General features: G+C 44.4%; 1 protein-coding gene across 1 annotated transcript in view; it reads left to right on the top strand.

Moving 5' to 3' along the window:
- Positions 1 to 15156, top strand: part of LOC126252563 (serine/arginine repetitive matrix protein 1-like) — a 191459-nt gene that overhangs the window by 67827 nt on the left and 108476 nt on the right. Inside the window, exons 3-4 of the mRNA XM_049953463.1 lie at positions 4082 to 4194; positions 9133 to 9360. Of these exons, the coding sequence (XP_049809420.1) occupies positions 4082 to 4194; positions 9133 to 9360 (341 nt within the window). The remainder of the gene's footprint in view (positions 1 to 4081; positions 4195 to 9132; positions 9361 to 15156) is intronic.

Below are 15156 nucleotides of genomic sequence, written 5' to 3'. Positions count from 1 at the left end.
TGTGTCTGTGATACAATATCCACAGTCAACGTCTATCTTCAGTAGTTCTGGGAAACGAGGTGATGCAAAGTTTTTTTGGTGTGTGTAATACTGGTAGTGCTGCTACTACAGTTGCTTCCAATAATAATAATAATAATAATAATAATAATAATAATAATATTAGTAGTAGTAGATATAAAAGAATTTATAGGTGTACGGAACAGATAGTTTCCAATATAGCGAATACTGGGGAAACGAAATTTAAGGAGACTGTACCAGCTAACAACAATCGGAAATGTGGAATATGTGGTTGTAAAGTCGGATGTAAAGGGGAAATGAGAGTATACAGGGACAGTCAATATTGTTCCTTCAGTATATATGTCATGAACCGTCTTTTGCAACTGGAGGTGTCATTCAGTTCGCTAATACAATGAGGGAGACTACTCCAAAAGTCGGATTACTGTTACTGAAAAGAGGCTGAGAAAGTGGACCGAGAAAGTGACTGAGCGACGAAGTGGGACAGAAAGGACTTTTCTCTGATGGAAACGAGTGTTTGTGCCATGTTGTTCAGACAAGAGCGTTAAGGTTGAGGAGAGATATGACGGACAGTGTACGTTGATAAGACAATGGAGGGAATAGGGTGTACGGAAATCTCTGCGCTTGCCTGCACGCCACCAGTATAGCTAAGCGTATTACGGTCAAATATGATCAAAAACTAGATGAGATACACTGACGGAAAAAAATATAGCAAAGCCAAGAAAGCGTTGTGCGACGTAAGCTAATGTTGATAGGAACGTTTCTACATCTGAAAGATTGTGTCTATTCAAATTTCACGCCAGTCGCGTAAGAGTGACGCTACTAGCGCCTCTATGAGCATGCAAATTAGGTTTACTTTAAACATACGCTTTAAAGGTTGTGAGCGTTAGTTACCTTTGAGACTGGAGCTTTTGAGTTTATTTTAGTCAAGAATAGCTTAAAGAGGACAAAGACGCCGCTGTCAACACCCCAATCACTTTGAATAAGGTCGTTTAATACGGCTATGAGAAGCTGGATGTTTCTTCTGCGATACTGCAGAAAAACTTAGCAGGAATGTAGCCACTGTGCATGCTTGCTGGCAGCCGTGGTGACGAGAATGTACGGTCGCAAGAAGACCAGGCTCAGAAGGGTCACTTCGCGCTACCGAGAGGGAATATCATAGTTTTCAGTGTATGGCTCTGGCGCATCGTTTTGCATCTGCAGAAGCAATCTGAGCAGCAGTTGGCGTCACAGCGACACAACGAGCTGTTGCAAACTGGTTACTTCCAAGGACAGCTCCGAACCAGACGCCGTTTAGCGCGACTTCCACTGATCCCAAACCGCCGCCATTTGCGAATTTATGGTATCAAGCGAGAGCTCTTTTGAGGGCAGGGTGGAGGTCTGTTGTATTTTCTGATGATAGCTGGTTCTGCCTCGGTGCCGGTATGGCCGTGTATTGGTTACAAGGCGGCTAGTTGAGGGCCTGCAGACAACATGTCTACATGCTGGACACACTGGATCTACACTGGCGTTATGGTCTGAGGTGCGATTTACGTGACGGCAGGAACACTCTCGTGGTTATCCTACGCACCCTGACTGTAAATCTGTTTGTCTGCCTGGTGGTGTGACGAGCTGTGCAGCTGTTCATGAACAGTATTCCCGGATGCGTTTTCCAAGAGGATAATATTCGCACACGTACAGCTGTTGAAACCCAACATACTCGACATGTTGCCTTGCCTGTTCGGTCACCAGATGTGTCTCCAATCGAGCAGATATGGATTATCAGCGGACGACAACTCCAGCGTCGTCCACAAACAGCGTTAACAGTTCCTGCATTAACCGACCAAGAGAATCAGGCGTGGAACTCAATCTCACAGAGTGACATCCGCCACCTGTGCAACACAGTGCATGTACGTTTGCTGCTAGCGTTCAAATTCTGGAGGTTACCCTGGTTATTAGTGTACCAGCGTTTCACATTTGCAGTAGCTTATTTCCCGCTTACATTAACTTGTGATCTTGCTATGTTAATGAGTTAAATATGTTACCTAGACAAATGTATTCCCGAAATTTCATTACTCTATATAAATTATTTTTCAGTGGTGCAATTTTTTTTCCGTTCGTGTATCATCTAGGTGTCGAACGTGACAGATATATCGAAGATAAGCGTTCACAACTAGTTCCAGCCACCGTGAACTTTCCTGAGTAAGTCGTTGCAGCATAACTTCCCTGTAATCAATAATTGGAAATCTAAGTGTTTTTGCAAGTTTCTTTTTCAGATCAAGAACGAAGGGCTCTCTAGTCACTGGGTGTAGTTATCGCTGCTTGCGGTAGAATCAATAAACCCACGATGTTCACGGTCTCTGTCATGGGTACGTCTCCGTTCATCGACAACAGCGATATAAGAGAATTTTTTTCTTTATTCTATTTCAATTCCACACTTGGAGCGGGCTGGCAGCAGCATAGGCGCTGCTCTTCAGCTGAAAGATATTAAGTATATAACAGAAGACATTTAAAACAACATAAAGGACAAAATATGGCGATATATAGATACAAAAAGGGGTAAGATAATGAAAGAGAGCATACAAAAAAGGGAAAAAGGGAGTGAGTGTAAAAATGTAGATAAAAATTTAAAAAAGTAATTTACACAAAAAAATGGTTCAAATGGTTCTAAGAGGTATCTGAGGTCATCAGCCCCATACACTTAGGACTACTTAAACCTAACTAACACAAGGACATCACACGCATCCATTCGGAGGCAGGATTCGACCTGCAACCATAGCAGCAGCACGGTTCCGAACTGAAGCGCCTAAAACCGCTCGGCCAAAGCAGCCGGCTACATAAATAAAAAAGAAAGAGCCACACACTGTAAGGATTAAAAGAACACAAGGCAAAACACGGCCGAAGCATAAAAGTTGTGATGGGTGGCGTAGCACACAACAATCATGGACAGAAAAAGTATGTACAAGTCAGGCACACAATTAAAACCACAGCACTTGACATCACTGTAGAACGGCACCGAGCACAACACTGACATAGCACACTGATGACGAAGAACAAACTGGGACGATCTGCCAAGGGTAGGGATACGAGGGACAAGGGAAGAAAGGGGGAAAGGGTGGTGATAGTGGAGGAGGAAGTGCAGAGACTCAGGGGGGGAAATAGGAAAAACCGCTCTGGGGGAAGGAGGGGAGGGGAAAGGGGGGCTCTGGGGAGGGGGGAGGGAACAAGGCCATGTTACAGCTGGTAGATGTCACGGCAAATTTCATCACCTGGGAGGGGGAAAATGCTGGAAATTGCCCTCCTGAAGGATATAGAGGGTGTGGAGGTGAAGAGAGGGACGTATACAGCAATATAGGCGTGGCAATAGTCGCGGGTGGAGAGGAAGGAGAACACCAGAGTTGGGGAGTATAAGAGAAAATAGTTCACAGATTATATACGAATGCTTGGTGTCCATTCTTTCAGACATTTCTGAAAGAACAGACACCACACAGTATCATCTGCAGCTGTGATACATAATATGTAAACTGAAGGGGAGAGGCACCACACATTCATCTACAACTAATCTGCTTCGAAGGGCAATGAAAGCAAATCCTTCTGTGTGGGTGCTCATTTAGGTTTGACCTTCAGCGGAAATCTAAAATTAGCGAGAATGGAGATGATGGGCAGGGACTGCGGACAGGTGGCGCTAGGTGGGAATGTGAGCCGAGGGCTAGCGTGCCGAGATAATCGGCGCACCTACGGTAAAACTATGTTCGGCACAGTAGTTAACGCAACTGCCCAATAAGCAGGAGATCCCGTGTTCAAGTCACGGTTCGGCACACGTATTCTTTCGTCACCACTGATTCTGCATAACGTCCCGAAGCAGCTGATATCATTATTTCCTTCCCTTTCCTTTCGTTCTCCTCCCTCCTCCTTCAATTCACATAGCAGTACGCAGAGTATCGGAAAAAGTGCTAACAGACCTCTCAGTTATCGTTGTCAGCTCTCCTTTCATCCGTGATAATAGGTCCACAGAAGTATGTAAGTGCTGCGAGAACGCCACTGCTGTTTAAGCGGACGTGTCTCCCAGGGGCTGCGTGTGTTGTAGCGCGAGGAGCACGCCCGGCACGCGCGGCGGCCGCGCGACCTGCTGCGGCTCGAGGGCGAGGCTGCCTTCTCGGCGGAGTACCGCGACCGCTTCGTCGCCTTCCCGCGGCAGCGGCCGCGGCGCTGCCGGCCGGCCGCCTGCTCGCAGCTGGCGCCGCCCGCCGACGCCCTCATGGAGGTCGGCCAGCCTGCCGCACGGTGCACCGCCCATAGGCACGCCGCGCCACCGGGGGTCGCTTCTGCACGCGCCGCTGCTGCCGAGTCGTAGGCCAGCACTACAAGTCTCTACCTCTGCTGCCGCTTCGTCACACCTCTGTAAACTGTTGGTCGCTGCGCTGGGCACGAGATCAGTGGAAACGTAGCGTTGTTGTGCACCGTTTCATTTTGCTGCAGCTTTGTCAATTTACCTTCTGCGGTACTGCTTTTCTCTTAGTATTACATTTGCTACACACTCACATCCGCTTTCAATGTTCAATGTAAACTTTTTAAGCCAAAAATGTCACACTTATTAAAATGTGCCGAACCACTGTAAAATGATTGGCTGCATTTGTCGTTCTTAACGCAGCAAAAGGGAGAAATGTAAAGGTTATTTCGGGAGTAACACAAGGAAATGTTATGTGGCGCTACGGTTTACAATTTATTTTAATGATCTAGTGGATAAAGTTGGAGAGTCCGTGCGTCTGTTCATTGAAGATGCTGTTGTCTACAGAAAGATCGCAACTAAAGAACACTGAAGCGAAATGCACGCTACTACTTTCTTTTCTTCTTATGTCCCTCCCCGCTCTCCCCGATCCTCCGCCCCGCCACCCCGCCTCCCCCACCCCCATTACATACAGGATGTCCCAGAAAAACTTCGAGGGCCCATAGACCCTGTCTTGAGGAACAAACCGATGATAGGAACCCGTGTCCAGAAAAGTCATCCAACGACGCTACAGAACGTCCAACTTATAGGCATCAACGTATGCCACTAGTCCATCCCTTCGGCAACAAACGTTACTTTCTACAATGACGGACAGCAGGTGAAACGTCTCGAATTGTTGTTTATTATTTAGTGATCGCGACTGAGCGTGATAGCGTTATGGAGATGTTTAGCAAACTCAAATGGCAGACTCTGCAAGAGAGGCGCTCTGCATCGCGGTGTACCTTGCTGTCCAGGTTTCGAGAGGGTGCGTTTCTGGATGAGGTCTCGAATATATTGCTTCTCCCTACTTATACCTCCCGAGGAGATCACGAATTTAAAATTAGAGACATTCGAGCGCGCACGGAGGCTTTCCGGCAGTCGTTCTTCCCGCGAACCATACGCGACTGGAACAGGAAAGGGAGGTAATGACAGTGGCACGTAAAGTGCCCTCGCCACACACCGTTGGGTGCCTTGCTGAGTATAAATGTAGATGTACGTGTAGATGTAGACGGCCACGATCGCCGGTGGAGAAGGTAAATGTAGCTGCTTCGTAGGCGGGCCTAGCTCCTATGAATGCAATACCCTGTTGCCTTGGTGGATGACAGCTTCGGACATGAGTTTCCACCTGCAGTTTATTTTTGTCCTGTATACGGGAAAAATTGTAGATTTTAGAGACTTCCGTAAGAAAAATAAACTGCGTGTAGAAACCCGTGTCCGAAACTGTCATCCACCAAAGCAACAGAGCTTCGTATTCATAAGAGACAAGGCCTCTCTACGCAGCAACTAGCTCCATCTTCTCCACCGTGACAGTGAGTCGCAATCACTGAGTAACAAACAAAAGTGCAAGAGGTTCCGCGTACAGTTCTTCAGAGCATTAAGGCCGAAGGGGTGGCTTAGTGGCAGGCGCCGGCGCCTGTAACGTCGACGCTCTGTAGTGTCGTTCAGTGACGCTACTCGACAACGGATCCTGTCCTCAATTTGTTCCCCAAGACACCCTCTACAACCCCTCAAAGCCTGTCGCAACATTTGTGGGACACTCCTTCTTTATACAGGGTGATCCATTGATGGTGACCGGGCCAAATATCTCACGAAATAACCGTCAAACAAAAAACTACGAACAACGAAACTTGTCTAGCTTGAAGGGGGAAACCAGATGGCGCTATGGTTTGCCCGCTAGATGGCGCTGCCATAGGTCAAACGGATATCACCTGCTTTTTAAAAAATAGGAACCCCCATTTTTATTACATATTCGTGAAGTACGTAAAGAAATAGAATGTTTTAGTTGGACCACTTTTTTCGCTTTGTGATACATGGCGCTGTAACAGTCACAAACATATGGCTCTCAATTTTAGACGAACAGTTGGTAACAGGCAGGTTTTTTAAATTAAAATACAGAACGTAGATACGTTTTAACATATTATTTCGGTTTTTACAGTGTGATACAGGTACCTTTGTGAACTTATCATTTCTGAGAACGCATGCTGTTACAGCGTGATTACCTGTAAATACCACATTAATGAAATAAATGCTCAACCCGTCAGCCGCAATGCATTTGGCAATACGTGTAACGACATTCCTCTCAACAGCGAGTAGTTCGCCCTCCGTAATGTTCGCACATGCATTGACAATGCGCTGACGCATGTTGTCAGGCGTTGTCGGTGGATCACGATAGCAAATATTCTTCAACTTTCCCCACAGAAAGAAATCCGGGGCACGATGAACGTGCGGTCCATGGTATTGTGCTTCGACGATCAATCAACCTGTCATGAAATATCTTATTCAATACCGCTTCAACCGCACGCGAGCTATGTGCCGGACATCCATAATGTTGGAAGTACATCGCCATTCTGTCAAGCAGCGAAACATCTTGTAGTAACATCGGTAGAACATTACGTAGGAAATCAGCATACATTGCACCATTTAGATTGCCATCGATAAAATGGGGGCCAATTATCCTTCCTCCCATAAAGCCGCACCATACATTAACCCGCCAAGGTCGCTGATGTTCCACTTGTCGCAGCAATTGTGGATTTTCCGTTGCCCAATAGTGCATATTGTGCCGGTTTACGTTACCGCTGTTGGTGAATGACGCTTCGTCGCTAAATAGAACGCGCAAAAAATCTGTCATCGTCCCGTAATTTCTCTTGTGCCCAGTGGCAGAACTGTACACGACGTACAAAGTCGTCGACATGAAATTTCTGGCGCATAAAAATATGGTACGGGTGCAATCGTTGTTGATGTAGCATTCTCAACGCCGATTTTCAAGCAATTTGTCTGATACTGATGTGCGGATTCGCCGCGACAGCAGCTAAGACACCTAATTGGGTATCATCATTTGTTGCAGGTCGTGGTTGACGTTTTACATGTGGCCGAACACTTCCTGTTTCCTTAAATTACGTAACTATCCGGCGAACGGTCCGGACACTTGGATGATGTCGTCCAGGATACCGAGCAGCTTACATAGCATACGCGCGTTGGGCATTTTGATCACATTAGTCGTACATCAACACGATATCGACCTTTTCCGCAATTGGTAAACGGTCCATTTTAACACGGGTAAGGTATCACGAAGCAAATACCGTCCGCACTGGCGGAATGTTACGTGATACCACGTACTTATACGTTTGTGACTATTACAGCGCCATCTGTCGCAAAGCGAAAAAAGTGGTCCAACTAAAACATTCATATTTCTTTACATACTACACGAATATGTAATAAAACATGGGTGTTCCTATTTTAAAAAAACGCAGTTGATATGCGTTTGACGTATGGCAGCGCCATCTAGCGGGCCAACCATAGCGCCATCTGGTTTCCCTCTTCAAGCTAGACGAGTTTCGTCTTTGTAGTTTTTTCGTTTGATGCTTATTTCGTGAGATATTTGGCCTGGTCACTATCAATGAACCACCCTGTATATAGGTTTACAAGTTTGCAGCATCACTTCTGTATCCTTTATGGTCAGCCCTTTGTACATAATATTTACAGGTGAAGTAAAAGAACATTTCTGTCGTACATTCTCGCCAGGTTTGCCGATTTTGACGAAATGTGGTACAGCGAAAGTGAAGGGTTCAAGATCGAAAAACAATGATACACAAATATGCCTCGGCAAACAGTCCCTTAGTAATGTGAGTAAATCTTGTTTCTTTTATGTAGAGCCACTTTGCATGCAAAGGGCAAGCATGGGGCTATATTTCATATGATGAACGTTCACCAGACTTTGTCACCAATGAAAATACGAATGACGAAATTTATATTAATATATAATATAATGGATTATAGGTACTCTGAAGAATCCATTTAAATCATTCTACTTTCCCTTTCACAATAGGGTGGGAGGTAAGGAAAATGAACTAGAGCATCCTTGTGAAACAGTGATGCAAAGAACTTACAACTTGTACTTCTGTATAATATTTGTGTCAATGTCAGAGAATTTTCAAATGGTTTTAGCCTAAGAATTATCCTCAAATATCAGACTCAAAATCTGGTAAGGTATTAGTTCTTCTGCTGTGTGGGCGAGTTTTTTAAATTTTTGTCAGTATCGTGACTGGAGGTCGGGAAGTGACTGTCGGTATTTAATAGCCAAGTAAATTATAAAACGAGTAAGATGAAGCTACGAGTAATATGCACCATTGGTTTTAAAGCACTACACTATATATGAAATGTGCTTAAGTAAATAGTCTTTGTTATTACACAGGTCGCATTAGCGTTGCTATTAATGCTTTCATTCTTGGCACAGTATTTCGTACTATTTAGTGGAACACGTAATTTTATTTGTAGTCACAGCTATAGCTTTAACAATTACACTAATCGTTTCTCCACGTATACTGTAGCTAGATAACAGCTACTGTTTCTGCAATACATACTTTATTAAAATCTCATTGACGCCTTAATACTGGACAGTCAACACTAGGGAAAAGCATGCACCGCTGCACACATTGCTGAAATTGACAGAGCTTGCAGCTGCTAATAATAAACATTCGCTTGCCTCTTTCGCAGAGTACTGTGTTGACACTCGAATCTAGCTAGCAAGTGTTGTGCCGCAGCATTGTATGAGAATGTCTTAAAATCCAGCTTGTCTGTTTTCTGAAGCAGCTGCATCGCCTGCAGAGTCTACCGCCAAATAGTAGGAGCAGAGTGACTACCGTGCGCGGCAGGTTTAGCCGTCTGAGTGCAGCGGGCGGGTCTATGTTGCAGGCGTCTACGGAGCAAGCGTCGCAGTACGTGTGCCACGGGTCGCCGGCGCGCGCGCCACTTCTGCGCAGGCGCACTAGCCTGCGTACGGAGGGGGACCTGCTCGTGCGCGAGTCTGAGCTGCGAGCGCGCTTCAAGAGGCTGCAGGGCGCCCAGCGCGCCGAGCTCGCGCGACGGCCAACCACACTCAGGTCAGCGCCTCACCGCCTTACACATTTTATATGCAGCCATGTTGCGTAGTGAGAGCAGAAACGTTTCCTGATCACGGAGGTGGAACCAAGGTCTGACTCTATTCACGCCGGTATGCACCACTACATTCTCTGGAGCCTTCTGTCGATGTATTTTATTGTTGGGAGAAGAGAAGTTTCTGGCACAACTTGACGAGGAGAAGGGATCGGTTGGCAGGACATGTTTTGAGGCATCAAGGGATCACCACTTTAGTGGAGGGTAAAATTCGTAGAGGGAGACCAAGAGATGAATACACTAAGCAGATTCAAAAGGGTGTAGGTTGCAGTAGGTACCGGGAGATGAAGAAGGTTGCACAGGATAGAGTAGCATGGAGAGCTGCATCAAACCAGTCTCAGAACTGAAGACCACAACAACAACAACATCGTCATCAGTATCATGACAGGTTTGACTGCGGCCAACCACGACTTCCTCTCGTATGCAAAATTTTCATCTCAGATTGTCACTTAACGCAGACTCTGTCTCCCCCTCCAGGTTTTGTGCTCTACGGTCTCTCGTATTTTATCACCTATCTGCTATGACAAATGACAAAATTTTCGCCATCAGCTGCAATTATAGTTTAGTGTCCAGTACTGGCTCATTTCGACTGTTACGCCATTTTCAAGTGGTAGTTGACATGAAAGAAAACAAGACGCAAAGGTGTCCAGGCACGATGGGCAAACGTAAAACATATTACAGGTAATCACTAATATTCCATTAGTCTTATTTCATTACCTTGTCCCAGTGGATCGGGGGTGGCCTGGCAACAGAACAGTATTCTTCTCTTCAGCCAAAAGAATGTAATAAATAAATATATTGAAATCAAAATTTTAAATGGATATATTATACACAAAAATGTTTTTAAAAGATTCTTTTTATTGGTGGCATTTAAAATTGTTGTTGTTGTCTTCAGTTCTGAGATTGGTTTGATGCAGCTCTCCATGCTACTCTATCCTGTGCAAGCTTCTTCATCTCCCAGTACCTACTGCAGCCTACATCCTTCTGAATATGCTTAGTGTATTCATTTATTGGTCTCCCTCTACGATTTTTACCCTCCACGCTGCCCTCCAGTACTAAATTGGTGATCCCTCGATGCCTCAGAACATGTCCTACCAACCGATCCCTTCTTCTAGTCAAGTTGTGCCACAAACTCCTCTTCTCCCCAATTCTATTCAATACCTCCTCATTAGTTATGTGATCTACCCATCTAATCTGCAGCATTCTTCTGTAACACCACATTTCGAAAGCTTCTATTCTCTTCTTGTCTAAACTATTTATCGTCCATGTTTCACTTCCATACATGGCTACACTCCATAAAAATACTTTCAGAAACGACGTCCTGAGACTTAAATCAATACTCGATGTTAACAAATTTCTCTTCTTCAGAAACGCTTTCCTTGCCATTGCCAGTCTACGTTTTATATCCTCTCTACTTCGACCATCATCAGTTATTTTGCTCCCCAGATAGCAAAACTCCTTCACTACTTTAAGTGTCTCATTTCCTAATCTAATTCCCTCAGCATCACCCGAGTTAACTCGACTAAATTTCATTATCCTCGTTATGCTTTTGTTGATGTTCATCCTCCTTTCAAGACACTGTCCATTCCGTTCAGCTGCTCTCCCGGGTCCTTTGCTGTTTCTGACAGAATTACAATGTCATCGGCGAACTTTAAAGTTTTTATTTCTTCTCCATGAATTTTAATGCCTACTCAGAACTTTTATTTTGTTTCCTTTACTGCTTGCTCAATATACAGATTGAATAACATCGGGAAGAGGCTACAACCCTGTGTCACTCCCTTCCCAACCACTGCTTCCCTTTCATGTCCCTCGACCCTTATAACTGCCATCTGTTTTCTATACAAATTGCAAATAGCCTTTCGCTCCCTGTAATTTACCCCTGCAACCTTCAGAATTTGAAAGAGAGTATTCCAGTCAACATTGTCAAAAGCTTTCTCTAAGTCTACAAATGCTAGAAATGTAGGTTTGCCTTTCCTTAATCTTTCTTCTAAGATAAGCCGTAGGGTCAGTATTGCCTCACGTGTTCCAACATTTCTACGGAATCCAAACTAATCTTCCCCGAGGTCGGCTTCTACCAGTTTTTCCATTCGTTTGTAAAGAATCATTTAAAAGTACACACAGAAAATATCTACTTAATTACTTTACTTTACGCGTTCAGGCCCAGAGGACAGTGCGCTGCCATAAGGTTCCTCCGCCACTGGGTTCTGTGTTTTGCCTCCAGTCTGTAGCAAGTACTCATGGATTCCATTCCTCCATCTCTTCTTTGGTCTTCCTAGAGGGCGTCTTCCACACCGGAGTAAAATCCATAGCTTTCAAAGGCCATCGGCATTTACCCATCCGAGTTACATGTCCTGCCCATACTAGGCGCTTGGTTCTCATCAGTCCTACAATATTTGGTCTATTGTACATTTCGTCTAGTTCACAAATATGTCTGAGACTCCATCCTCCAGTGATCTCATATTGTACCAGAACAAAGATCTTCCTTAAGACTTTCCGGTCAAAATCAAGAAGATTCTTCAAGTCTTTCTTCCGGACTCTCCAAGTTTCACAACCATACAGTACTATGGGTTGAATCATTGTTTTATACGGCTGTAGTTTGCAATTCCTCGAGAGACCACGCGATGCAAGACTGATACCAAAGTATGATCGCTTGGCGGCTTGGATCCTCGCTTTGATTTCTGCTTCATATGCTGCGTCTTCTGTAAATATTACCTCCAGATATTTAAATTCACGAACCCTTTTGTAGGATCGGTTTCCGACTATCAAAGGCTCGAGTGGGTCTCTTGAATAAGCATGGGTCCTGCTCATCACCAGATATTCCGTCTTTGATTCATTCACAAGGAGTCCAGTTTTGCTTGCTTGCGCCTCCACGCTTTCACTCATCCGCATAAGTTCCTCCTTAGATCTGGACAACAGGGCCACATCATCAGCAAACTCGAGATATGTGATTTTCTCACCCTCTACTTCTATACACTCGAAGCTTTTACGAGAGACTTCTCTCATTATCTTTTCAAGTGTCAGGTTGAACAATACCGGGGACACACCATTTCCTTGTCTCAACCCTGTGTTTATGTTAAAGCTATCCGTGAGTTGGTTCCCGAGCTTCACTTTGCCTTTTGAATCAGTGAGACAGTGAGACAGATTCCAACTTGGCTGACGAGTTTTTACGTTTTCCAAACTCCGTTAGGCAGTTCCTCAAGCTCTCCAAGTGGACGCAGTCATACGCCTTCTTAAAATCTATGAAGAGCACTTGAAGTTCTTCGCCATAGTCCCACAAGTTTTCGGTGAGCTGTCGCAACACAAAGATGTTGTCGACAGTTGAATGGCTCTTTCTGAATCCCCTCTGATATTCACCAATCACCTCTTCTGCAAATGACTATACTCTATCCAGTATAGAGTTGGACAAGATCTTGTAGCAAACATTCAGTAGGGCGATTCCTCTGTGGTTAGTACAGTTCATTTTGTTACCTTTCTTGTGTATAGTGCATATGACAGCTGTCTACCAATCTTCTGGGATATCCTCCAAATTCCAGATCCCCTTGATTAATTGGTGAATTTTCTTGTGGAGTCCCTCCCCTCCAGCTTGAATAATTTCTACCTGGATTCCATCATCTCTTGGGTTTTTGTCCTCTTTAGCTTCCCTATTCGATTCTTTATTTACTCCAGTGTGGGTGGAGGATAGTCTTAATCTCCCGGCGGGGTCAGGGATTTGCTCTGCCTCGTGATGGCTGGGTGTTGTGTGCTGTCCTTAGGTTAGTTAGGTTTAAGTAGTTCTAAGTTCTAGGGGACTGATGACCATAGATGTTAAGTCCCATAGTGCTCAGAGCCATTTTTTTTTTATATAGTCTTAATCAGCAATGCCAGGAAATTGAAATTCAAACAGATCTTTAGGTTCATCATAGTTGAGGAGTTTCCTGAACTACTGTTTCCACCTTCCAGAAATGTCAAGATAAATGGCGAGTGTTGTTGTTGTGGTCTTCAGTCCTGAGACTGGTTTGATGCAGCTCTCCATGCTACTCTATCCTGTGCAAGCTTCTTCATCTCCCAGTACCTACTGCAACCTACATCCTTCTGAATCTGCTTAGTGTATTCATCTCTTGGTCTCCCCCTACGATTTTTTCCCTCCACGATGCCCTCCAATACTAAATTGGTGATCCCTTGATGCCTCAGAACATGTCCTACCAACCGATCCCTTCTTCTGGTCAAGTTGTGCCACAATCTTCTCTTCTCCCCAATCCTATTCAATACTTCCTCATTAGTTATGTGATCTACCCATCTAATCTTCAGCATTCTTCTGTAGCACCACATTGCGCAACCTTCTATTCTCTTCTTGTCCAAACTATTTACCGTCCATGTTTCACTTCCATACATGGCTACACTCCATACAAATACTTTCAGAAATGACTTCCTGACACTTAAATCTATACTCGATGTTAACAAATTTCTCTTCTTCAGAAACGCTTTCCTTGCCATTGCCAGTCTACATTTTATATCCTCTCTACTTCGACCATCATCAGTTATTTTGCTCCCCAAATAGCAAAACTCCTTTACTACTTTAAGTGTCTCATTTCCTAATCTAATACCCTCAACATCACCTGATTTAATTTGACTACATTCCATTATCCTCGTTTCGCTTTTGTTGATGTTCATCTTATATCCTCCCTTCAAGACACCATCCATTCCGTTCAACTGCTCTTCCAAGTCCTTTGCTGTCTCTGACAGAATTACAATGTCATCGGCGAACCTCAAAGTTTTTATTTCTTCTCCATGGATTTTAATACCTACTCCGAATTTTTCTTTTGTTTTCTTTACTGCTTGCTCAATATACAGATTGAACAACATCGGGGAGAGGCTACAACCCTGTCTTACTCCCTTCCCAACCGCTGCTTCCCATTCATGTCCCTCGACTCTTATAACTGCCATCTGGTTTCTGTACAAATTGTAAATAGCCTTTCGCTCCCTGTATTTTACCCCTGCCACCTTCAGAATTTGAAAGAGAGTATTCCAGTCAACATTGTCAAAAGCTTTCTCTAAGTCTACAAATGCTAGAAACGTAGGTTTGCCTTTCCTTAATCTTTCTTCTAAGATAAGTCGTAAGGTCAGTATTGCCTCACGTGTTCCAGTATTTCTACGGAATCCAAACTGATCTTCCCCGAGGCCGGCTTCTACTAGTTTTTCCATTCGTCTGTAAAGAATTCGTGTTAGTATTTTGCAGCTGTGGCTTATTAAACAGATTGTCCGGTAATTTTCACATCTGTCAACACCTGCTTTCTTTGGGATTGGAATTATTATATTCTTCTTGAAGTCTGAGGGTATTTCACCTGTTTCATACATCTTGCTCACCAGATGGGACTGGCTCTCCCAAGGCCGTCAGTAGTTCCAATGGAATGTTGTCTACTCCGGGGGCCTTGTTTCGACTCAGGTCTTTCAGTGCTCTGTCAAACTCTTCACGCAGTATCTTATCTCCCATTTCATCTTCATCTACATCCTATTCCATTTCCATAATATTGCCCTCAAGTACATCGCCCTTGTATAGACCCTCTATATACTCCTTCCACCTTTCTGCTTTCCTTTCTTTGCTTAGAACTGGGTTTCCATGGAGCTCTTGATGTTCATACAAGTGGTTCTCTTATCTCCAAAGGTCTATTTAATTTTCCTGTAGGCAGTATCTATCTTACCCCTAGTGAGAAAAGCCTCTACATCCTTACATTTGTCCTCTAGCCATCCCTGCTTAGTTGCACTTC

The sequence above is a fragment of the Schistocerca nitens genome, chromosome 4 (assembly GCF_023898315.1).
Source record: "Schistocerca nitens isolate TAMUIC-IGC-003100 chromosome 4, iqSchNite1.1, whole genome shotgun sequence".
Lineage (NCBI taxonomy): Eukaryota > Metazoa > Arthropoda > Insecta > Orthoptera > Acrididae > Schistocerca > Schistocerca nitens.
Note: the sequence above shows the minus strand (reverse complement) of the source record. Positions and strands in the feature narration are given on the sequence as shown.